The sequence below is a fragment of the Cavia porcellus genome, unplaced genomic scaffold, assembly GCF_034190915.1.
Source record: "Cavia porcellus strain 051 isolate PalLab524CR breed Dunkin Hartley unplaced genomic scaffold, mCavPor4.1 scaffold_15, whole genome shotgun sequence".
NCBI classification, from domain to species: domain Eukaryota; kingdom Metazoa; phylum Chordata; class Mammalia; order Rodentia; family Caviidae; genus Cavia; species Cavia porcellus.
This window is the reverse complement of record NW_026947498.1, coordinates 74865433-74891621: the sequence shown is the minus strand read 5'-3', so window position 1 is coordinate 74891621 and position 26189 is coordinate 74865433. Positions and strand designations below refer to the sequence as shown.

Sequence of the window (26189 nt, the reverse complement as noted above, 5' to 3'; positions counted from 1 at the left end):
GGAGGCTGGTCACTGGTTCCCTGCACTCAGCACCACCTGCTGCCCTTTCTAACCAGGTTAGCAATGTGGTTCTAGGACACTCTTAGAAACACTGTTTGTTGGACTGAAGTTTCAACCCACAGCCTCTGTACTGAGCTACATCCCCAGCCATTTTTACTTTGAGATATCATCTCCCTAAATTCTTCAACTGCGCAGGTTAAGCTCTAATTTAAAATCCTGCCTGAGCCCCCAGAAACTTGGAATTACAGGTTTGTACCCCATGTCCAGTTTATTGTTTTGAGACAAGGTCTCACTATGCAGGGCTGACTGGCCTCAAACCTGCAGCAATCCTCCTGTCTCAGCCTCCTGAGTGCTGGTATTACAGCAGTGAGCCACCACACCTGCTTTATTCATGCACTCTTTCATTCCTTTGGCTGTGCTAAGGATGGACTCAAGTGCTCCACCACTGAACTATATCACTTACTGGTGCATTTATTACTTTAACACCAGCAAATTAACATTAATATCCATATAATAGAACCATTATTAACCATTTTCACACACTCTCATAGAAAGAGCTTCTCCTGCCTGGAGATATCACTAGCACTTCTGCCCCTATTTCCATCTCATGTTATGGTCCTTACCCATGGCAGGAACCCAGGTGGCAAAACTGACTGCAGAACAGCACACCAGGACACTAACACTTGGACACTAACACTGACTTCCTTATCTTGGAGGGAAATACAAATAACGAACTCACATGACTGAAGAACTGCATAGGAGCGCTCAATAATGCTGAAAAGAACACCTGCTAAGATAAATGGTACAAGCGTCTCCACTGTCTCCACTGTAATTATTCATAAAGAAGTACAAGTACCTTATATGCAAAATGCGGAGTCAGAAATATTTCAAGTATGTTTTTTCTTTTTTTTCAATCTTGCTATGTAGTCCAGGCTGGCCTCAAACTTGCAGCAATCCTCCTGCCTCAGTCTCCCGAATGCTGGGATTATAGGTGTGTGACACTACAGCTGGTTCTCACTACAGCTGGATCTCAGATGTTTTCAGATTTAGGAATATTTGTACAAAAATGAGGTCTGGGAGATAGGACATTGATCTGAACGTGAAATTCACGTTTCATATACACCACTATACATTGCTTTATGTTAATGTCATGTAGTTTCCAGGGTGCCTATTTCTACTATGACCTGAGGTCAGGCGTGCAATGTTCCACTGTGGCATCAGGTCAGCACTTCAAGATTTTGAAGACTTTCCCATTTTAAGAGTAGGTATGCTTAGCTTGGTCCTCCAGAGGTCTGAGTGAGGTTCTTCAAAGATGTGAATCCCCGGGCAGCTTGCTCTCTGCAGATCAGGGGTCAGGTGTATTCAGAGTACACCCACTGAGTCACAGGATGATTGACATCAGGATGAGAATGCGCATGGGAAAACAGGACAGGACAGAAGGCAGCACTGCATGGAGACGTTATGCTGGAGCTTTGCAGAAGAAGCCTGACCTGACCTAGATCTTGAATGGGAGAATTTTTGTATGCAGAGCCTAAGGGATGAAAAGTAACCTACACAAGGAAAAGGGTTTTACAAGGAGGGTGCCCTCAAGTTTACAGAAAGCCTTGGACACTAGAATGACAAATTTTAGGTTCTTGATCAACTACGTGTACAGGATTTGCTTTGCAAGGGAAACCGGCATTTTGCAGCTTGAGTCTGCCCTGGACTACAGTGAGGCCATGTGGAAGCAGAAGTGGGCAGACTGTGACATCACACCTGACTCAATGTGGGTTACAGGATAAGTGACGCAGCTAAGGGCCAGCACAGGCCTAGCTGGCAAATTGGACAGCTACAGCTGGAGGACTTATGCAGCAGAGGCAAGCGCATCTCTAGCCCCTCTTCCCTCCTTAATCACAGCAGTCAGGTAAAGTTGAGGAATTTATTAGGGAATTACAAGAGGCACAAAAAGATCAAGTGACAGAAAACTCTGAAGATGTCCCTTCAAGCCAATTAGAGGACTGGCCTGGATCTCCAGAACAAAGTGGCAGGTTAGCAATGTTCTCTGGCAGCTGCTGAGTGACCAGCCAGGACCCTCCCCTCCCCAAAGTCGGGCACAGACAAAGGCAGAAATGCCAGAAGCTGAAGGAGAGTCGGGAGCAGGCAGGGGCCTTAGCGGAAGCCAGGCTCTGGGCTCTGGACACCTGAGACACACTGATGCTAACGCTGCGTGCTACTGCAAGGTAAATGCCTAAGCTGTTCCGGGAGACCACGGACATCTCCCCACACTGTGCCACACCACACTCTCAGGTGCTCATGGCGGAGTGCAAAGGCTGGACCTTTGGAAAAAGAAAACACGAGAAAAAGCCCTGTTGCTCTTGAAGGAGAAGAAGAAGAGCTGGGGCTGCAGGGCCTGCTCTGCGAGGTCTGTGTCCTGTAAAGCAAGTCCCAGCAGCAGGCAGTGCAGCTCTAGGTGAGAGTCTCGCCTTTCGTCACCTGTCAAAGAACAGTCACATTCAGACAAATTCAAAACAACTAAAGGGGTCTAAGAGACGCACAACGTCCTTTTGATTGTAGGCAGTGAGAAATCACAGGGAAGACAGCTGCAGGGGCGTGGAAACCCACACCCCGGCAAGGCTCGCAGGGGCTTACCCGAGCTTCGATGTATTCTATCCTCCGCTCCAGGGCTGTCAGCTTCTCATTCAGCGTTGCGAGTCTTGAACGGCAAGACATATCTGGTGAAAGGAGACTGGTGTTCAGCACTAGTGTCAAAACACATGCACACCCTGTGCTGGGGGAGAGCGGCCAGGTGTGCAGCATGAGGAGCCCACGTGGGAACCGGGGTCAAGGCAGTGCAGCTCAGAGACCCAGCTGCTGCTGAGCAGGCAGCAGGGAACACTAGGATGGCCGGGTCTTCTCTGAGAGCCCGAAACAACGCCAGGCAAAAGGGCTTTGCAAGGCTTACTGAGGCTAAGTAAGGACCTGGACGGGCAGGGCTCTAACCTGTATTTTCCATTTGGGGTCGATGTGGGAACAGATGAGGGTCAGGGGTCAGAGTGAAGAAGAGACTGCAGAGGGAAAGCAGCCACATACAGCAGGCAGGTTTTCGCAGTGGGGGAATGAACCTCTGGATATGAGTGTCCTTTAGGGTTGGGGACAGCCACAGCTAACTACCAGCAAAGAAACCTGGCTTTGTCCTGCAACCACAAAACAGGGAATTCTGCCCACAGCCCAGTGGGCAAAGACAAGTCGCCTTACAGGGCCTCCAGAGGGAAGCGATGCCTGATACAGCCCAGTGATCAATGCTATGGGTCTGCCCCTGGGCTGGGGTTCTGGGGATTGGGCCCAAGGCCTCACACACATGAGGCAAATGCTCTACCACTAAGCTGGACACACCCCTCCTTACATTTTATTTGAGACAGGGTCTTGCTAAGGTACCCTGGTTGGCAATGGATGTGTAATCCTCTCTCAGCCTCCTAAACAGTCAACATACGCCACACCAGGACCAGCCAAGTGTTGCATTTTTTTTGTTTTTTGAGACACTCTATGAAGTTCAGGCCTTGAACTCACTTTATAGTCCAGGCTACGCTCAAACTTGCTGCAATCCTCCTACCTCAGCCTCTCCAATGCTAAGATTACAGGTGTGTGCCACCACATCTGGCATAAGTGAAGTTCTGACCCACGCAAGAGCAAAATGATAAATGTAGTTTAAGCTGCTGATTTGTTATAGCAGCAATATAAAACAACACTCCTAGGCTGGAAATCACCATTGGTTTTGTTTTTGCTTTTAGTTTTGTTTTTTTTTTTTTTTTTGAGAAAGGCTCTTGCTATGTAGATCAGGTTGAATTCACTAGGTACCCCAGGCCGGCCTTGAACTTGCAGTGATTCTCCTGTTTCCACCTCCTGAGTGCTAGGATTACAGGCTTGTGTCACCTCGTCCAGCAAAGGATAGCCACTTGTTAACCAGCAACAGTTTCAAGACAGGGAACATGGCTGAGAATGGTGTTGTAGGCCTGTGGTCCCAGCATTCTGGGATGCTGAGGCGTGAGTATCACAAATTCAAGCTCAGCCTGTATAACATAACAAGATCTTCCCCCTCATACAAAAAAAGCACCAGGCTTGATGGCACATGCCTGTAATGCTAATACAGGAGGCTGAGGGAGAGGGCGCCCAAGTTCAAGATCAGCCTGGAGCAGAGTGAGTCCCTGTCTCTAAATAAATAAGAATTAGAGCCATTTCAGTGAAAATGCAGTGGCACTGCCTAACTCATTGGACCTCATGGCTCAGTAACTGTTCACCGCCATGGTGGCACACACTGCCAGCCCAAGAAGAGACAAAGCACAAAGCAGAGTATGGCCGCGGCTCAGGTCACAGCTACATGGCACAGCACTAGCCTGGCACACATACAAGGTCCTGGGTTGAACTCCAGCCTTGAGAACAGGAAGAAAAAGTTAAGCATGGTTTCTATGGAATGCAGTCTGCTTTTGCACATCACAAAACCAACACATTTTGGGATGACCCAGCATAAACTAGGATTGTCTAGTGTTAACAGGCAGCAGAGCCAGCTGTGGTGATGCACACCTGTAATCTCAGCAGCCTCGGCTACATACTACATAAGTTCAAGGCCAGCCTGAACTACACACTGAAACCTTGTCTCAAACAAACAAAAAGGCAGCAGAAATTGAGGGGAAGGGGAGGAGGGTGGCAGAGGCTGCCAACTCTGGGATGCCACATGGTCACTGCTGTCTAGGAGAACATGTCACTGTTTGCATGAGCCTCTCAGAACTAGAAAAAACAAAGACACCCAGCACCCCACGGAGCCTGCATTTCTCCTCCTCTTCCACCTTCAGTCCCTCTTCACTTCTCAAAAAATGCAACCTCAAAATATCTTCTCTGTGCACATCTCTAACCAAAACTACTGTCTCACTTTTCCAACTATTCCTCACACACAAGAAAAAAGGGCATGCGAGTGTAACTCTTTCCCAGGACCTCTCCCGACACTGTTCGGTCATCTCCGTGACCTTCACCTCCGTGTCCAGACTCTCCAGCCTCTACAGCAGTCTCCACACTCCTGACTTGGTGCTCCCGAGGCGCACTGCTAGCTGTTCTGCACCAGTGGTCAGCTTTCATCTGACACCTCCCATCTCAACTCTCCAGGAAGGCTGGCTCTCACTCTCGTTCCCCTTCCCCTGTGGAAAAGATCTCCCTCTTGCCTATTATCTAGCGTTTACTTTGCTCTTTGTTTATATTTTGAGTTTGTCATATGAGAGGAATCTCAGGCCATATTTAAGGCTGTGTGTCTGATGCAGTTCACTCAACAGTGTGGTTATGAGACGCATCCTTTTACCGGCAAATCCTTCACATTTATCCTTCAGAAAAAGAAACTAGAAAGGGAGCTTCTGTAAATGGGAAGGCAGAGTCAGAGGGACAAGGGACAGGCGGGGAAGGGGGTGAGAAGCAAGGAAGATGTATCCTGCGCACAGACCAGGTCCCCACAGTCATGTACCCATCATGTTCTGCAAAGAGCTACTAATAAAAAACAGACTCGGTTCAAATTGTATTTCTAAGATGTCTTGCCAAACGAACACGATTCTTCCTTTTCTGAATTTATTGAAACACAACTAAACTTCTAATCTGTAAATTATCCATGTACTTCATCTCCCTTTCTAGGAAGTGTTAACGTATAGCACGCTGGAGGTCAGGGGTCCTGACCCAGCAGCACAAAAATACATAAACTGATTTAACTCATAGACACTCACTACTTTTACTATTATGATGGTGGAGAAACAAAAACAAATGCTCATTACTAGAAGAATGGTTTAATAAAATACAACATATCTATAAAGAATTAAAATACTATTGAAAATTAGAGTACCTACATCGGAGCCATAATTTACTCCTCACACCATTTAAACTTTGTTAAGACTCAAATTCTTCCACTTTTTAATCATTCTTGTTTCCATGTTATTCTTTACCACATTCGTATCTCTTCTCTTTTGGTGTTTTGAGACACGGTTTCATTTTGTAGTTCAGGCTGGCTGTGAAACGAAAGCAACCCTCCTGCCTCAGCCTCCCACATGTTAGGATTATAGGTATAGGTTACCATACATGGTTAGCACATCCTCCATTTTTACTGCTACTTTTCTTTTCTTTGGTCTTTTTTGAGACAGGGTCTTGCTATGCAGTTCAGGCTGGCCTTGAGCTCACTTTGTAGCCCAGGCTGGTCTCAAACTCACAACAATCCTCCCACCTCAGCATCGCGAGTGCTGGGATTACAGGCATGAACCACCACGCCTGGCTTTTTACTGCTACTTTTCATTCCTCCTTTTAAAAATATAGCTTTAAAGATACCTAATTTAAGGTCTGGGGATTTAGCTCAGTGGCATAAGCACCTGACTTGCAAGCAGGCAGTCGTGAGTTCGATCCCCAGTACCGATAAAAAGGAAAAAGACCAAAAAAAGATACCTAATTTACATACATACAGTTTACCTTAATGAAGTATGCAATTCAGTGGTTCTCAGTATATTTCCAAAGCTTTGCAACCAGCACCACAAACTAATTTCAGAAGGTTCTCATCACCCCTATATGAATCCTGATACCTAAGTGTTGTCACTCTTGGTTGGAAACCACTATTCTTTGCCTCTATTTTTAATTTTCCACAGTGCTTGGAGCTTAAACCATGGCCTCCCACATGTGGCAAGGCAAGCTCTAGATCTTGAGTGAGTCAGGCCTGGCTCTGGGCCACACATCCTCTCCCTCCAGATCTTGTTTTCCCCCAGCTGGGGCTGCTCCCTCTGACACCCACCCCTACAGTGCACATCAATATCTCAGTGCCTCCCTTTCCTTCCACACAGGACCACTTCCTGTGAGGGCTGCTAACAATTCAAACCACTCTTCTGCATAGTTTCTGGAAGAGCCAACCAAGCGTTATGGCACATGCCTGTAGTCCCAGCACTCAGGAGGCTGAGGCAGGAAGATTATCAAGAGTTCCAGACCAACCTGGGCTATGCAGTGAGTTCTAGGCCAGCCTAACTACACAGTGAGGCTCTGTATCAAACAAAAGTCAAACCTGTTTTTGTACTCAACCAACAAATACAACACGCTTAATAGCCCACTCAGGTGTGAGACGCTATGTAAGAGGAACAGATGAGCTGAGCATCTGACCACACATCTGTAACCTAGCTACTCAGAGACTGAAGCAGGAGAATTCCAAATTTAAAGCCAGTCTAGGCAACTTAGCCACAGCCTGTTTCAAAATAGACAACAGAACAAAACAAAAACAGGAAGAAGGTGAGGGTGAGAATGCAGCTCAGTGGTAGAACAAGGCCCTAGGTTCAGTCCTCAGTACCACAAAAAGGCAAAAAAAAAAAAAGGAGGAATAAATAAGAATAAATGAGCCTAAGTCAGGCATGGTATTGCACCCTTGTAATCCTAGCATTCGAGAGGCTGAGGCAGGAGGATCGTCTGCAAGTTTAAGACCAGTCTGGGCTACAAAGTGAGCCCAAGGCCAGCATGCACTGCATAGCAAGACCCTGTCTCAAAAAAACAAAAAACAAAAAAAAAAAAAAACGAAAAAAGAAAAGGAAAGAAGAAGAATGGGCCTGAGATTTAGCTCAGCAGTACAGCACTTGCCCCAAAAGCATGAGGTCCTGTGTTCAACTCCCAAAAACATGAAATAAAAAATAAATGGCCATAGTAGCCACTCTTAAGATATTTAAAACGTTGAGTTTAATCCCCGGTACAAAAGAAAAAAAAAAAAAAAAAAACTGCCCTGTGGTTGCTAGGGGCTATTGTTCAGGTACAGAACTCCAGTGGGTACAATGGGCCACAGCAATCCTGTGATTTTTGCATGGCATCTGTGTTTCCTCAGCAGCTGTCATAGGCCGGTCACTGCTACATGGGGGGGGGGGACACTTGGAGAACGTGAGGTACAAGTATTACAGGCTTGCTGTCCAGTGCAGAAGAATTTAAGACTGCCACGAAAAGACTTTGCTAGGGCAGCTTTCGGTAAAGCAGCCTCCACTGAAAGCACTTCCCCGTGTTAGCTTCGAGGAGCCGGCCAGCACAGACAGACACCTAACACAAATCAGATGCGAGGGATGCAGTCCGTCTAGGGTCCAAGACCCGAACCGTTAACCTCTCGCCTCAGCTCCTGCCATCACTGGGGACGGGGGAAGGGGGGGGGGCGGCGCGAGAGGGTTTCGATCTCGTCCGGAAAGAGACCGGGAGCTGTTAGGGGGGCGACACCGCCGCGCCGGCACCCTGTGGACGAGGTGGGGGCTGGAACCAGGCGGCACAAAGAAGGCCGGGGAACCCCGAAGGGGAGCGGCACTCCCCGGCCGCACCGGGCCGCCAGAGACGCGGGGGGGAACTGCCGATTCGCGGGGCTGCGGTTGCCACAGCGACGAAGCCACAGCTCGACCGGCCCCGCGGCCAGATCGCGCAGCGAGAAGGTGGAGCGGAGGCAGGAGCACAGCGCGGCGCAAGGCGTTCAGCGCTGCCGAGTCTCTCATCCCCGCCTCCCCCGCCCCGCCCCGCCCCGCCCCGTTCCTGTTCGCCCCTGACCGAACGAGTTGAGAAAGTCCGCGATCTTCTTAATGCTGCTGGTGATGAGCTCAATGTATTCCCTGTTCGCCCAGTCCTGGTGGATCTCCCGCTGCACCGGGTCCTCCTGTCCAGCCATGGCGGCCGCCTGGGGAAGACTGACTGCGCAGGCGCGCTGAGCGCACAGGTCACCAGTGCGCCTGCTCCCCGCCCACACCGAGTCGGCGGCGCCCGCGCAGGCGCTGCAACGGCGATGCGCCTGCGCAGTATCGAGTTCATGCCTGCGCCTTGCTTGTCTCCTACGCCCGGCAAAACGGAAGCCTGCACTGCTGCAGCGACCCGCAGGCCCACGCCGGTCACGGGCCTCTGCGGTCGATAGGGGGCGCCGATGCTCTTCTTGCCTTCGTCTGCTCCAAGCTTTTTGCGCAATCTGTGTCAGCAATAAAATAATACAGGGACGGTTAAACCTCAGCAATAAAATAATAAGGGGACTGTTAAGCCCTAGTAAATACAAGTCACTTTTTTTGGTACTGGGGATGGAACTCACGACCTCGTGCTTGCCAGGCAGGCGCTTACGCTGCTGAGCTAAACCCTGGTCCCATAAGTCATTTAATAATGCCCTTTACCGACACGGTATGATATCCCACTTCATATTTACCAGGAAACAAAATATTTTCCTTTCTTTTTTTTAAGCCGTCACGCTAAATTGCCCTGACTGAGCTCTAATTTACCTTCCTCCTGCCTCAGCCTCCCAGAGTGCTGAGATTACACGTGCGTGCTACCACACCCGGCTGTTAAATACCCAGTGTTGGAGAGGCTGAGGCAAAGTTCGTAGCATCATAAAGAGTTGGTAACTACATAAACTACTACAATCCTTTGAGAAAGAAATATGTAAATCAGTACAAAGAACAACAAAAAATTTCAAACCTTTAGACCTAATCATTCCATTAAAACCAGTGGGGAAAAAAGCACACTTGACTTTAGTCACAACAGTGCTCTCCTTACATCATGACAACAGCTGAGGAATGGCTAAACAACAGCACAGCTACCAAAGGCAATCGTGTAAATATTAATGCATTTAATTATGAACACTTTAGTCACAGGACAATATCAGGTAGAAAAATACTAGTAGGCTGTGAGGCATGGAAGGAACATGTAACACTAATAAAACAAGCCCAGGTGGACGTTCTACACAGGATGGAGCTGCAGGAGATCTTGCCTGAGGAACACACCCAGAGATGTCAAGACCAGCATTCCCAGGGGCAGCCCTGGCCGCGCACCTGGGAAAGGCTCACCTGATCTGGCACAGGTAACCTCGGCTGGGAGCTTTTCCTTAGCTCACTGACATTTGAAAGCATGCAAAGAGAAGTTGATAGGGAGCCCAGGATACAGTTCAGCAGCATAATGCTTGCCTGCCAAGCACGAGGTCCTGATCCTCAGTACAAAAAAAAAAAAAAAAGTGGCCAGTGGGGACAAACTGAAGAGGATTTCATGGGCCAGAACATCCTAACAACAATGATGTGAAGTTTAAACTGCAACTTGAGTAAGGGAATGTAGTTTCACCTTGCACTGTTTCTTTTTTGTAGTCCAGGCTGAATTTGAACTCCAGATTGCCTGGAACTAACTGTGATCTTCCGGCCTCTCGAGTGCTGGGGTTACAGGTGTGCACCACCATGCCTGGCTTGCACACTTTCATCTGCAATACATTCTGCTGCTTCTTTCACAGTGGTCTTCTGTATCTGGACTAGATTCCTGGCCCTCAAGGACAGGCATCAGGAATCCCCTTGCCAGCCTGACAACAAAAAGCATGATGAACTGAAGAAAAAAACAAAACAAAACATAGCCATTCAATCACTGGGGCATTGCCCTGGGACACGGAAGCAAGTGCTCCATTGTGCCATTTAAAAGCTGAGCTGGGACAAGGATATAGTTCAGTAGCACAGCAACTGCCCGGCAAGCTCAAGGTTCTGAGCAAGATAGCTGGTACCAAAAAAAAAAAAAAAAAGCCAGGGATCATGAATTTGATCCTGGTACCAAAAATAAATAAATAGTGAAACCCAGACTGGAACATGTCCCTTAGAGCTGCCACAGACTATGCCGGACTGTATAGGTCACCACCATAGGAGGACTACAGCCTCTCTATCCAACTGTAATCATACAGCTCTGATTTGGGGACTTTAATTCAAAAAATAAAACGCTACTATGCAACAAGAACTATTATGTTTGATTTTTAACAGTAGTCTCTCTAAAAGTAAAAATAACCTGGGGAAAAAGTTTCATTCAAAATCCTTTGCACCTCAGCTGGACATGGTGGAACATGCCTGTAATCTCAGCATTCAGGAGGCTGAGGCGGGAAGATTGAGTTTCAAGTGAGCCTGGGCTACATAGTGAACTGAAGGCCAGCCTGGACTATATAGTAAGACCTTATCTCAAAAAACAAAACAAACAAACAAAGTCCCCAAATAATTTACACCTCTTCGTTGTCCTTTGCTTGCTCTGTTTTTTGATTCTTCTCCAAATACACCCCTGCTTCACTTATTCCGTGGGACACGCATGCACACATGATGTGCCCTGGACCAGTCCTCCAGCCCCTGCCTTCCAGTTCAGGATCTCAGCCTGAGCTCATTTTTAGAGCCTCAGGTTCTGTCATTTTCACCCAATGGGCTGACTGAAGATGATCTCTCTCACTGGTGCTGTTTGCAGTTTACAAAACGCAAAAGCAATTCTGGGTGTCAGGAAGGAGCAGGTGGCCTTCCCTAGCTTCTTGAATCCGTGATATGTTCTGACAGGTGCCTTCCCAGCCAGGTCCTGTGGGCAGCAAAGGCGTCTGGGTGAACCTTGTGCCCCACCCTCAGCTTTCCAGAACAACTGATGTGAGTTTACAAAGTTATCACATCACATTTTCAGCCTTGTAATATGGGACACAATTCTTTTTTTTTTTTTTTTTTTTTTTGTCCTTTTTGAGACAGGGTCTCGCTATACAGTTCAGGCTGGCCTTGAGCTCACTTTGTAGCCCAGGCTGGTCTCGAACTCGCAACCATCCTCCCACCTCAGCCTCCCGAGGGCTGGGATTAGAGGCCTGAGCCACCACGCCCAACTCTCGACACGGTTGTTATTAGATTTAACAGAAGAGCAGGAAATTTTCAGTGAGGAAGTAAAAGAAAGACAGGCATATCTTTCCTGTTGTCTTGACTGGTAGTGAATGGGAAATGGAGAGGTGCTCGCCAGAGTGAAGGGTGTGTGTATCTAGCTTGTTCTCTTAACAGGCAGGCATTAATAACTTCTGCTTCCCCTGGAACCTTTTTTTTCTTTTCGAGACAGGGTTTCACTACATAGTTCAGGCTGGCCTTGAACTCACTTTGTATCCCAGGCTGGCCTCGAATTCATAGTGATCTCCTGCCTTAGCCTCCCAAGTGCTGGGATTGCAGGCATGCACCACCAAGCCAGACCCGTGGAAACACCGAATACAATAACACCGTCGGAACTGTGGGTCCCTCTGCCCAAGTACCAGCAAGGTTTAGAGTAAATGCTAATTTATTTTATTTATTTGGTCTTTTTGAGACAGGGTCTCGCTCTGCAGTTCAGGCTGAACTTGAGCTCACTTTGTAGCCCAGGCTGGTCTCGAGCTCATGAGGATCCTCCTGCTTCAGTCTCCCAGGTGCTAATTTTAACACTGGCTCCAGTCCCAGAACTCATATGGGGGTCCGATCCTGGTGCGCAGGTGTAGTGGGTGGGCAGAGAGTTGTGCCTTGAGAGCCAAAGCCAAGTCCGGAAGCTGCTTGCTGGGTGTTTCCAGGAGGACTGGGGAGGCCACAGACCCATGGCCCTGGCTGGCCTAGCTCCAAGGACCCTGGCTGGGTCACAAAGGCGGTTGCCAGGCACCCGGTTAAGAAGGATGTGGCCACTCTGGACTGAGGGGAGTTCACCAGGTGAGCCCCGCCCTGATGCTGGGCCCGGCCCGGGCTCCCTCCACCGCCTCTGCTAGGCCAGAGCGAGGGACCCGGAGCAGGCCCCTGTCCACGCGCGCCGGACCTCCGCTTCTGCTGAAGGTTCACAAGGACCTTAGCTGTACTCTGGCGCTGCCGTCACCTTTTCCAGGTGGGGAAATCCGGGCGGATTCCTTGGAATGGGAGGAAGTCTGATGGGGAAGTCCTTTAAGTTAGAACCGGGTGTTGCCTGTCTGGAAGATACTAGAGTTCCAAGGACAGAGTAGCCAAGTCTCGCCTCCTGGAATGGACGAGGTGATGTCCAGTGCTGGGGATGGGGCAGCACCACTAGCCCTGTGTGAAGGAGTGGAAGGATTGGGTCAGTAGCTGCTCATTCCACATTGGTTCTACAAGAACCTTAACAGGCTGGACTTATTTGACAGCACTGAGGGCTGATCTCAGGGTGCTCCGTGAGCTACATCCCCAGTCAACTCTCTTCTGAGACAGGCTATCACAAAGTTGTCCAAGCTGGGCTCAAATTTGTGACCCTCCTGCCTCGGCTTCCCACCTGAGTGGCAGAAATTACAGGTTTGCACCAGCACACTCAGCTCAACTGAGGCAAATTAGTGAGAACTCACCTCAGAAATTTAAAAGGGATAAGGGTGTATGTCAGTGACAGAGAGCTGCCTAGCACCCATGAGGCCTGAGTATGACACACATGAAGGATCAAACATAAACTAACAAACTATGTTGGCAGTTATGGGATGAGATCAGATCTGCACTGCTACACAGTGCTTTGTAGCAGTGAGAAGGGAAAAGAAATACACTTGGACTACACAGTGAGTTCAAGGCCAGCCTTAACTGCAGAGCAAGATCCTGTCTCCAAGAAAGCAACAACAAACCAAAACAAACAAACTAAAACACACACAAGAAAAGGATGTGAGGCCAATCTGGCTGCAACATCTGTCGCCCCGCTGATCGTCAGTGTTGATCTGGCTGATCTGACTGGCGGGGCTGTGTCCTTTCTTCCCTCACTGTCCCCCTACAAAGCTGTGCGCTCAGTGGCAGAGGACGACTATCCTATAGTGGAGGCCCATTTTCTTAGGTCAAGGGTATACGAGTAGCTGTGCTCCTCTGCCCAAATAAGCTCTCAAAAAAAAAAAAAAAAAAGGCACAGATTCTGTCATTAACCAGCTCCAAAACTATTCGCTTTTCCTAAAATGAGTAAAACCGTTATATATTGGCAATTTTAAATAGGGTGATGGAAGATAGGGGTGTAGTTTGGTAACACAGCACCTGCCTGATGAGCAGCAGGTCCTCAATTTGATTCCTAGTTCCAAAAATTAATTATTAATTTTAAAAAACGAAATGACAGAAAGTCCAAATTGTACTTGGATAAATGATTTGAGTTAGCAATACCCTCCCAGCCCTCTTTCTTCAAAGAAAAGAAAGTGAAGGTCTTAAACTGTTGATGTCCCACAGATGAAAAAACAGACCCACACCTAGAAGAGACCCAAAGTTTGGGTGTATGTGATGCTGGGGATCAAACCCAAGGCCTTGTGAAAGCTGCCAGGTGTTCTGTCACTATCAGGCCACAGTCCTGAAAAGCAGCCACCCTGCCGGCTGGGGCAACTCCTCTGAGGGGCACTTGAGAGATTCTGTGCTCAGCCTGCGCTGTTTTCTTGTATAACAAAACAAGACCAAAAAACAACACAAAACACAAAGTAAATACAGGGGCTGTTAGGGGCAAGGAGATTGCCTCCATGGTGAAAGACAGGAAAGCAGCTGAAAATTCTCCAACTGTAAGATGCACCAAATCCCCGGAAGGTTTGTTTAAGCAGATTCTTGGCCCTGAGAATTTTTTCCTCTTAAATGTGAGGTGAGGCCCAGAATCTGCCTTTCTGTCATGTTCCCAAGTGGCACTGCTGCTGCTGGCCTAGGGATCACACTTTGAGAACTACTGATGTCCAGTGGAGGGTATCAGTCACACCTGTGGAAGACATGCCTTTCTCAGCAACCTCTCTCCCCTTGCAGGCAAGGTTTCTGTCATTAGCAGTCACCAACACAGCACAGCACACAACCACGGACAGGGACATTCCATGACTTCTCTTTAATGAGTTAACACTTCCCTTGAGAGGCCTGTGAAAAGGTTTAATGGAAGTTTTGTACACACTGTAGTTACCACATTCAATATTTGCTACCATCCTTACTGTCCTTTATAAAATTACTAATACCCTCCTACCTCCTGGAATCTACTCATGGGGACAGTAAAGTGTCTAAGTCAGTACTGAGGCAGAGTTGTGAACTTGCATGCTTGTGCTCGCCAAAAGCACACCAGAGCAACACCATGTCTCATTCCTCTGTCTAGGACTCTCAATGGCAGGGTACCAGCTCTGGTCACCGTGGACTCCACTGGACGAGAGCTTCCAATGGCTGCGGCACACGACACCCACCCCATCCTCCAAGCACCCCTTCAGGGCCTCCCCCGGCTTCCCACACACCCCTTCCGACCTGGAAGTTCAGCTGTGTTTCCAAGAGGTCACGCTCGTCCTTGACAGCCCATTCCTGGACAATGGAGTGAGTCCCAAGCTACCCTATCACACATCAGAGCTCCGAAGCATGATCCACAAGAAAGGACTTGTCAGGAAACCTCAGCCTGTCCGCCTCAGTGGAGTGGATTCTGTCTTTGGCAGGGTCATCACGGCTCAGCCTCCCAAGTGGACCGGGACCTTCAGAGTTTCTGAGAAGTCGGCCTTCTGCAAGATTATCAGCAGGGAGCATCAGTGGCCCACTGGACTCAAGGAGCCTCAGATTCAGATGACAGTGACAATGTGCAAACAGATGCTGCGCTCCATTCTCTTGCTGTATGCAACCTACAAGAAGTGCACCTTTGCCCTGCAGCACTCCAGGTAGGGGGTCCTGCTGCACCTGAGCCTGAGCACCTGCTCTCTGGGATGAAACCAAGCTCGTGTCAACCTGTCTACACAAGCCAAGGCGATGCTGCCCTTACTGTGTCGCTTTGTGTCAAAAAGTGACAAGAGGAGCCCCTTTCTTCTCTCCAAGAAGAGGGCCAGTGACAGAGGAAGGAGGAACACATCCATTGTAGAGCTGAACAACAAGAGTCAAAGTAGTACTAACTTGTAAATGTGATGAAAACCATTAAACCATATAAATCAGTGAGTCTAATGTGAACTGATTTAGACACCAAAGACATTGAATTGGGGAGAAAAGAGAGAGTCAAGAAAAAAAGATGTATTTCTTTGGTCTTTTTTTTGAATTTGAGACAGGGTCTCACTTTGTGGTTTAGGCTAGCCTTGAACTCATTCAGTAGCCCAGGCTGGCCTCAAGCTCAGTAATCTTCCTGCCTCAGCCTCCCAGGATTATAGGTATGTGCCACCATGTCCAAGTCTAGTATTTTTTTGAGTGTGCTTTGATGTGCAAAAGTATTTAATTTTATAATTTTTTTTGGTATTTTTACCAGTACCAGGGATCAAACTCACGACCACATGCTTGCAAGGCAGGTGCTTATGCCACTAAATCCCCAGCCCCAAAAGTATTTAATTTTGATGGCATCCAGTTTATTGGTTTTTTGTTTTTTCTTTTGTACTGGGGATTGAACTCACGACTGCATGCTTGCAAGGCGGATGCCTATGCTGCTAAACTAAATCCCCAGCCCCTTATGCTTTTTTTTTTTTCTTTCTGTACTGTCTGTACTTCTGCTGTCATAGTTAAGAACTTACTGCATCACCCTGCCTGACACTATGCTGACAAATATTAAAACGATTGTTATCACCTGCCAAGAAAGAACTTGGTAGCAGCACTAAAACTGGCCTTCTGGCAGAATACAGGAGAGCAGTTCATTTTAGCTGATGCATACTCATAATGCTCTAATTAATTACAACTAATTATACAGTAGTCTTATCATAACTCAAAATAATGTAGAAATAAACATATCATAGGTTGGAAGATCTCTTCATTTGCTTTACACTAATAACCAGAAAATTAAAAAGGCAGGCAAAATGTTTCTGGCTGGGGCACTGAGAAAAGTTCAAGCCATTTCTCAAAAAACTCATGAAGATGTTCTTGTCTTAGGCGAGAATGATCCTATGACGGCTTGTGTCTCGATGTGCCCCAAAGCCTCATGTACTCACAGGTGTGGATTTCCAGGGTGGCTGGGTTAGGGGTTGAATGTGAATTAAGGGAAGTCCCACCCTGGGTGTGGGTGGCACAGTCAACAGGCTTGCAGGAGAGGGAAGGCGGGCTGCTGCCACCACCCCCTTCTGCCACGAGGCTCCTGCCCTGGAGCTGGGGGAGCACAGAGTGAAACTTCCGTGCACTGTGGGTTGAATAAACCTTTCCTCCCTTAACTTTGGCTGGTAAGTACTTTGTCTCAGCAACAAGAAGGTAACTCAGACAAAGCCTTACAGTAGGGATCCTAGTTTTGAGCAGGAGAGCCAACTTGCCAGCAGTTGCCACTGCATCAATTGTATGCCACTTGCATAAATTTCAATTCTACCTACACTTGAATAATGTAGAAAATCAAAAGGATGGAATGAAGTAGCCGAGGCAAAGAGCAGAAAAAAATTTATTTGTAAAACTTGCATAAGCCTGCATTTTAGAAAAAGTAACTTTGCACGCTGTCAGCACAGCTTGCAGGACTCGGGCAGTAATCAACAACCCTCTGGAGGCAGAACAGGAAGCTTTGCATACTAAGTGGAAAGGAAGCCTGTGGAGACGGTGCACGGTGGGGCAGCTCCCAGGGCTAATCCAGGCTGTCATCACTGTCCTCACTGTACAGCTCCTTTTCCCCATCACTTGCTTCATCCTCAACACCGGCCTAAAGGGCAAAGCACAAAGAAATATTAGGCACCCTTCTAGGTGACCTCACGCACTGTAACACAGCTCCTGGGTGGTCAGTACACTAATCCTATTGCTAAAACCAAGAATGCATAGTGTTTTTGTTTTTCAAGACAGGGTCTCACTCTGTAGCATTGATTGTCATGCCTCAGCCTCAAGTGCCTGGATTTCAGGACTGCACCTCACTCCCAGGGCTCAGTTTGAAACCATTTATAAAATAAACCAGAGATTCCCCCCAATTGTTTTAAATTTTATTTTATTGCTACATTTTTATTGGCACATTATCATATGGAAGTTGTACACGATGTATCTTATTTCCACTTCCTTGACCTTCTACTCTTTCCTCATTCACAAAAGCTGTTTGTTTTTATCGGTACCAGGGATTATTAGGACTGCCTGCTTGCAAGGCAGGCGCTTATGCCACTGAGCAAAATCCCCAGCCCGATCCTGTTTTCTTTTTGTCTTTTTCCTTTATCGGTACCAGGGATCGAACTCACGACTGCCTGCTTGCAAGGCAGGCGCTTATGCCACTGAGCAAAATCCCCAGCCCGATCCTGTTTTCTTTTTGTCTTTTTCCTTTATCGGTACCAGGGATCGAACTCACGACTGCCTGCTTGCAAGGCAGGCGCTTATGCCGCTGAGCTGAATCTCCAGCCCCCGATCCTGTTTTCATTCTATTCTTTTTCCTTCATTCCTTTCCCCTTCTCATTTGAACATTTTATTCCCATTCCCAATACCTATTATACATCTTTATCCTTATTTACACTTGTGATTTCTCACACCAGAGACAATGAAGTATTTACATGTGTGTCTGATTTATTTCACTTAAAGGAGTATGGTCTTAAGGTGCAGCCATTTAGCTAGAAGTATCTCAAGCCTATCCTCTTTCTAGCAGCAAATGGAGTATTTCTCCAATGTAGAAAAACAAACAAACCCCATGTCTTCTTTATCCATTCCTCACTTTGATGGGCATCTGGGCTGTTCCCAAGATTATTACAAACTGTGCCACTATATACATGGGTGTGCACAGATTGCTGTGATACAATGCTTTTAATTCTTTTGGGAAGACACGAAGGGGAAGAGCTGGGTCGAATGGGACCTTTAGTCCTAGTTTTTTTTTTTTTTTTGGTCTTTTTCCTTTTTATCGGTACCGGGGATCGAACCTAGTTCTTTTAGGAGTCTCCACACTGATTTCCACAGTGGTTGCACCAGTCTACACTTGTGCTGGGATTACAGGCATGCACCCTGCCCAGCTTATTTGCCATTTCTACTTCTTCATCTGAGAAGTGTCTATTCATCTCAAATGCCCATTTTTGGGTTGGGTCTTTAAATATGGGGGTCTGGTTATTTTAGTTCTTTATATAGTCTACACAGTAGCCTGTTGTCTGAGGAAAGGCTGGCAAAAAAATTTTTTTTCCTGCGCTCTTCACTCAGCAGTTTTCCCTGCTGTGCAAAAGCTGTTTAGGTAAGATACCAGTTGTTGATTCTTGTGACAGTTCTGTGTGATCTGGCTTTTGTTCATAAAGCCTTTGCCTACACCAAGGTCTCCCAGGAGTTTTACCTATTCTAGCAGATGTAATGTTTCTGTTTTAGTATTTAGATTTTTAATGTACTTTTAACACACGGTTAAAGATATGGGTCTAATAATAATCTTCAGCATGTGGAAAGACAGTTATTCCAGCACCATTTATTAAATAAGTTAGCTTTCTTCCAGGGAAGGTGTTTGGCTCCTTTGTCAAAGATAAGGTGGCTGAATGTGTTTAGAGCTGTTTCTGCATGTTTTAATTTGTCGCACTGATCCTCAAGTCTGGTTTTTTGGCCAGTAGCATGCTGTTTCTGTTGTTTTTAATCACAGTAGCTTTGTAATATAATTTCAAGTCAGGGATTATGATACCCCCTGCCTTGCCTTTGCTGCCCAGAATTTTTGTATTTTACTTTGATTTGGCGATGGGATTGAATCCAGAGCTCTGAACAGGCTAGGAAAGTATTCTACCATTGAACTACACTCCCTGCCCAATTACTACCTATTTGAACTACTGCTCAGCAGTAAGACACTGAATTTTAAGGAATCAATGGTTGTCGGTAGATTGTCTAGAAAACAAATACTCCCCATAAAAATGTTATAGATACCACAGCATGAATGTCATGTGGAAACAATTAGGAAAAAAAATACATGACTTATAATAAATATCCATCCTTAGTGCAAAAAAACCCCACAAAAAACAAAAAATTCTTTTGGTCATTGGGAGACAAGAGTCTCACTGCGTAGTTCAGGCTGGCATGAACTCACTATGTGGCCCAGGTTGCCTTTAAACACACATCATCCTGCCTGAGCCTCTCAAGTGATGGAATTAACAAGGATGCACTACCACACATAGCTTTGACTTGTCTGTCCGTGCACACTAGGGTTACTGGGACAGAATCCAAGACATTTTGTAGTAAACTACATCTGCAACTTTTACAAAAAATTTTTCTTTAAAAAAAATTTACAACAGGGTCTCATTAAGTAGCTAAACTTCCTAGACAGTGCTTGAGCTTGTGACAATATCCAGTGTTTTGCTGAGATTCCAGACAAGGAGCAAGAAACAGTGGGCATAGTCTCCCAGACCCAGTCAAGCACTCCCCAAGTCCCATTCCTTCCAGCTCCACAGCAACAGCCTCCCCAGCCCCAAGGCAGACAGGACCTGCACACCCAGCCTAGTCTGCCAGGCTACTCCCTCCCAGCATCACCCAAGCCAATACGGCCCTTTCACATCTGCTCTGTCCCCAAAGCATCACCAGCCCTCAACTCACAAAAGCCCTGTTGCCCAGAGAATTATCTTTGTAATTCTAGGTCTCTCCTAGCTCCAAATGAATTTTAGGATTATCTTCTCTAATTTTGTGACATACATTGATGAAACTTTGATTGGGATTGCACTGAATCTGTGTAACATTTTGGAAGTGTGGTCATTTTCACTCTTGGTTCTTCCTACCCAAGAGCAAGGGATAACTTTCCATATCCTCTTCAATCTTTGTTTTCAGGAAAACTGTCATTTTCACTGTAAAGGTCTTTTACTTCCTTTGGTACAGAGATTCCTAAGTATTTTTTTTTTTTATGTCAGTGCGAAAGATGTGCTTTCCCTAATTTCTCTCTCAGCAGTGAGTTTGTTATTTGTTTACAGGCTACTGATTTTTGAGTGTTGACTTTGTAGTCAGCTACCTATTGAAATTTGTTTATTGAATCTAGAAGTCTTTTGGTGGAGTTTTTAAGGTCTTCTATGTAGAGTATTGTCATCTGTGTATAATGAAAATTTAACTGCTTCCTTTCCTATCTTTATTCTTTTCATTTCTTTGCCTTGTCTAATTGCTCTGGCAAATGTTTCCAACATTATACTTAGTAAGTGATAACAGTGGCCATCCTTGTCTTGTTCCAGATGAAATCTTTGTTTTTGTCCATTTTAGTATGACACTGGTGTTGGTTTGTCACAGAAGACTTTCACTAGATTGAGATAAAGACTCTTTCAAATTTCTATGGTTATCATGCATGGTAATTTATCGAATTTTTTTTTGTTCTTTGCAGTTGATATATTACATTTATTGATTTGTATATGTTGAATCATTCTTGCATCCCTGGCATGAATTCTACTTGGTCATGGTATATAATCTGTAATGATTTGCAGTATTCTGCTTGCTGATTATCTTACTGAAGATTTTTTCATTTATATTCATTAAAGGACTGGCTTATAGTTCCCTTTTTTGGTAGGATACTTTGCTGGTTTGGGTATCAGGATAATGTTTTGCTTCCAGGAATCAATCTCGGAGTACTGCTTCCCTTTCAATTTTAAAGAGTTTGAGAAATAGTGGTGTTAGATCTTCCCTAAATATTTTGTAGGATTCAGCTGTGAAAGTGTCAGGGCCTTGGCTTTTCTTTGTTGGTAGATTGTTAATCACATCTTTAATTTTATTTACTGGTTTATTTTGAATTTTTAATATACATCTAGGAATCTGTTTCTATTTTTCATACTATTGGAGTATAGTTTCTTAACGTGGATATTGATGATTTTCTGGATTTCTGCAGTTTGTTGTGATTTTACCCTTTTCATTCCTAATTGCTTGGATCTGAGTCTTTCTTTTTTATGATAAGGTTGGTTAAGGGTTTGTCAATTTGATTTAATCTTGCCAAGAACCAAATCTTCAATTCACTGGTTATTTGTATTGTTTTCTTAGTCTCCATGGCACTAATTTCTGCTCCGATCTTTACAATTTCCTCCCTTGTATGAGCTTTGGGCATGACCTGCTCTTTTTTATCTAGGAGCTTGAGCTTTGACACCAGGTTATTTTAGTTTGCTCTTTTCCTAATAAGGGTTTTGACTCATAGGACTGCTTTCATTGTGTCCGTAAGTTCGGTATATTGTGTAGACATTATTGTTTAATAGCAGAAACTTCTGAATTTCTTCTTTAATTTCATCTGTGACCCACTGGGTGTTCTAGAGGGTGTTATTTAATTTCCATGGATTTATGAAGTTCTCTGGTTACTTTTGCCATTGATTTCCAATTCCACTGCACTATGATGTGATAATGTGCACAGGATAATTTCAATTCCTTTGCAATTACTTAAGCACATTCTATGAGCTAGTACATAGTCTCTCTCTCTCTCTCTCTTTTTTTTTTTCTTTTTCCTTTTTATCGGTACCGGGGATCGAACTCACGACTGCCTGCTTGCAAGGCAGGCGCTTATGTGGCTGAGCTAAATCCCCAGCCCCAAGTTAGTACAGTCTCTTTTGGAGAACCTATGTGAAGCTGAGAAGAATGTGTATTCTGATGTTGTGGAGTGGAACACTATGTACACATCTAAATCCATTTGTTCAAAAGTTTAGCTCAGAGTTCTGAAGATGGCAGCTTGATAGGTAGCTGGATAGAGAGCCTCTCTAAGAAAAACAACTCAGACGCTAGAATTTAACAACATGGAGAAGACCAGACGAAAGAAGAGGGATTCTAATGACCCAGAAAGAAACTGAGGAAAAAGAAAAAGGAAGGAAGGAAAAACGTGGATGAAAGGCTGGAACCAGATGCGCTCATTGGGGCCAGTCTGGTGCTGTGCTGGGTGCACCATGGAGTGGGACGATTTGCAGTTGCACTGAAGTTGCAGCCTCTGAAATCAGGAGTTGGGTGAGTCTGGGGCCTTTGGGGGAAGACACGGCACAGCGTAGAGTGGAGCCAAGGTGTAGAACTACATTAATTTGTGGTGAGTGCTGGAAATTGGGTCCCATGGCGGGTGGGGCCGGCTAGAGGACATATTGGAGTTGGGCAGGATGGGCCTGAACCCAGAAGCGCATTGGTGTCAGTCAGCCATCCCTGGCCCAAAGAGGACTGGTAGGACCAGCTTGGGTGAGTCACGCCCCTGGTTGTGACCCAATAGCCAGGGACGAAACTGTCCTGAATCTGTGACATCCGCACAGTACAGGCTAAGGTGCTAAAGGCACTTGCCTGTTGCTTGTCAGAGAAGAAGGGCCAGGTCACAGTCCCTGGGTGCATATCAGATAACAGCAAACTGGAGAAGGCAGCAAGCCCCCAGCCAGCACACTTCAGAAAAACCGTAGCAATATGGAGAGGGCAAGACCTCCACCATACACCTGTCTGAAAGAAAACAGAAACAGGACAAGAGAAAGAAAAAAGAAAAAGCCTCCTGCTGCTGACTCTGGGAAAATAAGTCCAGGAGAGGTAAATACAGAAGAGATCCAGTGCAGCAATCATGCAATATTGGCCACATCATCAGTGGACATAAAGAAATACCTTCATGACCTCACAGACGAACTTAAAACTGAAATTTTAATCCAAGTGAGGCAAGATATAAAAAGATTAATAAAAGAAATGCTAAGCCCCTCTCAAGAAGACACAGATAGAAGAATGGAGGAATCCAGAAAAAGAAGAGAAACCTTTGGTGAAGAATATAAACAAAATCTAAAAGCTGGGCATGGTGGCTCACGCCTGTAATCTCAGTACTCCTGCGAGGCTGAGGCAAGAGGACTGTTGAAAGTTTAAGACCAGTCTGAACTGCATACAGACCCTGTCTCAAAGACTCACGACTGCCTGTTTGCAAGGCAGGCACTTATGCCCCTGAGCTAAATCCCCAACCCCCTCTTCAGAACATTTTGGAGTGCTACTTTGGTGTTCATAAATTTCTTCAGGTTGTCATGGAAGTAGCCGATTTCTTCATCAATAATGAAAGATAATTTTGCAGGGCACATCACTCTGCACTAGAGACTGTTTTCTTTAGGGCTTGAAAAACTTCATTCCAAGGTCTCCTTGACTTGAAAGTTTGTGTTGAAAAATCTGCTCTGATTCTGATGGACTTTCTAGGTGATTTGTTTCTTCACTCTAATGGCTTTTAAAACATCTGTCTTTGTGTTGAATTTCTGGAATTTGACTGTTACATGCTTTGGTGTAGATCATTTTTGATCATGGCTAACTGGAGGTCCATATATCTCACAAATCTGTATGCTAAAATTCTTTTTGCATGCCTAGGAAGTTTTCTGTTACCACTTACTTCTGTGAACAGGTTTCATTGCGTAGTTTAGGCTGGCCTTGAATTCACTATGTAGTCTAGCCTGGTCTTGAACTCAAGAGATTCTTCTGCCTCAGCCTCCCAAATGCTGGGATTACAGGTGTATGCAATCATGCCTAGCTTGTGAGCAGATATTTTTATGTTGTTTGCACTATCTCCTGTTTTTTCACTGATTCTGATCAAACTGATGTTATTCTGCCTTGTATCATTTAACAGCCATTAGACTCATTTTTCATGAGTCTATTGCTATTTCTAAGAAATCTCTTTTTCTTCGTACCGGAAATCTTTCTTTTCATAATTGATAACTACAATTCTGTCTACTATATATTAGTTTATTTTTTAACTTTCTGTACCAACAAGAATCAAACTCACAAACTTGCACTTGCCACACAGGCACTATGCTGCATATACTTTCAATGGAATTTTTTAATTTCCTGGATATCTCTCTGAATCTGTTTCATGGATTCTATTTCTTTCCCATGTTGAGTATTCATGGATTTCACCATTTTCCTAAACTCTGCTACTTATTTTACTTTATTTTTGTCTTTGTGAGACAGGATTTCACTATGCAGTTCAGGCTGGCCTTGGGCTCACTTTGAACTCAGCTATTTTTAAAAATCTATGTCTAACCGTGTCTTTCATTAGGGTGACCACTTCTGTAGTTGTCTGAGACAATATTTCTTTTTTTTGTGGGAGGCAGTATGATACAGGAGAAACATAACTCCCAACATCATAGATGTCAGATATGCCAAACTGGTATTCCTCAAAACTGAAGAATGAATTCTAAGGAATAATGGAAGTTAAGAGTAGGAAAATTTATTGAGAAACATAGCTCTTGAGAGATAAGAGGGGAACCTTCTTATCTATGGGTTGCTCTTAGAGATTATTTCTGGTTTAATTTTGTACAGCCTCATTTACCTGCTTTGATACAGTTTGCTATCACCACTTGAGAGAGTCCAGCTGGGTATCTTTTGGATTGTTCTACCTCATTGTGCCTGGGAAAGTGAGGCTGCAAATTCATGAGGTGTCTTGTCATTTTCTTTTTCTTTCAGTTTTTAAAATTTCTAGGTTGATGCTTTTAAATTGCTTATGGTGCACAGCTTTATTGCTAGTATTGAGAACCTTTAGGAAATGATTCTTAGAGAGGTCTTCCAAATATACCTACTTTTTGGTTTTGTATTCTGTTGCAAGATCCTGCCTCTTCAATTTATTGGGGATGAGAAGTTGCTGCCTACTTGGCTCAGTACCTTGTTCTCTGGCACTGGCGTACAGTATTGTTTATGACCCTTAGGCAATCTCAGTTTTGGCATACTGGGAAAAACAAATGATTAAAACAGTTATGTCAATTTGGGTAAAGTAGTATAATCAGCAAGAGCAACAGCATCAAACACAGCCTAGAGAATGAGAAACTGTGGTAACTATTAATTTGCCACCTTTAATCATATGAACTAGATTTGTGATTATATAATAAAATCTAAAACAAACCAGAAATTTGTATATAATAAATATCTCCTCACAATATGGAAATTTTACTTTTAGGGGCTTCAGGGGAAAAAACAGGGAAATTGAACAAGAGGAAGAGCTTAGAAGCAAGGCTAAATGCTAAAGAAAGATTATGCAAACTTTGGGAAACTGGAAAAGAAGACATGAGAGAACGAGAGAAGGAAAAAATAAAAAAGAACAGAGGCCGGGGTATGGCTCAACAGGGCACTACCTCCCTGGTAAGCCCAGGTCCTGAGTTTGATTCCAGGAACAGAAAAGGACAGGACAGGACAGGACAGGACAGGATAGGACAGGACAACAAACCGAGGCACAGAACAACAATAAAAAACTAGCAACAATGTTAACACTCACATAAAAACAAGAATAAACAAAAAGAGAAGACAGCAGAGAAGAGATTCTTACTGAGTCCCAGGGACCTGCTTCCCTCCTCCTTTTCTTCCTCACAATGCTATATCTGAACACCAAATCACCACTCCATCTTGGTGTTGAGGATTTGGAGAGTGCAGTGAACTTTCCGGGGTATTAGAAGGGCAGAACAGCTATCTGCAGAGTGGGATGTGGAAGAAGGCAGAGGTTGTCTGCACATGGGAGTTGAATTCTGGTGCTCACTGCAGTGTCCTGTGTGAGTCTGTAACAGGAGGTTAATGGGCCTATGATGGACTTCCAATTCTTCTTGATATTGTTAATTCTAAGCCAAGACCATGAACAGAGGTCACCTGGTTACTGCCTCTACCGTACTGTAAGTGAGCCAAATTTGTGTTACTCTTTAAACTATAGACCTCCAGCTCTTCTGCTGTAATGTGACATAGGAAGAAAGTCTTAATACCATTCAGTGTAGA

At 45.3% G+C, this 26189-nt stretch overlaps 3 protein-coding genes and 1 non-coding gene across 14 annotated transcripts in view; 2 read left to right on the top strand and 2 right to left on the bottom strand.

Annotated features, from left to right (window-relative positions):
• Positions 1-1904: 1904 nt before the first annotated feature.
• On the bottom strand, positions 1905-8740 carry Brk1 (BRICK1 subunit of SCAR/WAVE actin nucleating complex). The gene is made up of 3 exons (XM_003464080.5): positions 8542-8740; positions 2629-2711; positions 1905-2472 (listed from the first exon to the last, which is right to left on the bottom strand). The coding sequence occupies exons 1-3, from the start codon at positions 8657-8659 to the stop codon at positions 2446-2448; spliced, it is 228 nt and encodes a 75-aa protein (XP_003464128.1). The 5' UTR covers positions 8660-8740; the 3' UTR covers positions 1905-2445.
• On the top strand, positions 7745-7877 carry LOC111755298 (small nucleolar RNA SNORA84). The gene has a single exon (XR_002789868.1). It is a non-coding gene; the product is annotated as a small nucleolar RNA SNORA84 (small nucleolar RNA).
• A 3686-nt stretch (positions 8741-12426) lies between the features above and the next one.
• Fancd2os (FANCD2 opposite strand) lies at positions 12427-15626 on the top strand. The gene is made up of 2 exons (XM_003464081.2): positions 12427-12618; positions 14815-15626. The coding sequence occupies exons 1-2, from the start codon at positions 12465-12467 to the stop codon at positions 15357-15359; spliced, it is 699 nt and encodes a 232-aa protein (XP_003464129.2). The 5' UTR covers positions 12427-12464; the 3' UTR covers positions 15360-15626.
• A 1388-nt stretch (positions 15627-17014) lies between these two features.
• The window catches only part of Fancd2 (FA complementation group D2), a 73335-nt gene continuing 64160 nt past the window's right edge, over positions 17015-26189 (bottom strand). For all 11 annotated transcript variants that reach the window (XM_063225247.1, XM_013146291.3, XM_013146290.3 and 8 more), the window contains one exon: positions 17015-17283. In XM_063225247.1, coding sequence (XP_063081317.1) covers positions 17209-17283 — 75 coding nt within the window. In that variant the 3' untranslated portion in view covers positions 17015-17208. The remainder of the gene's footprint in view (positions 17284-26189) is intronic.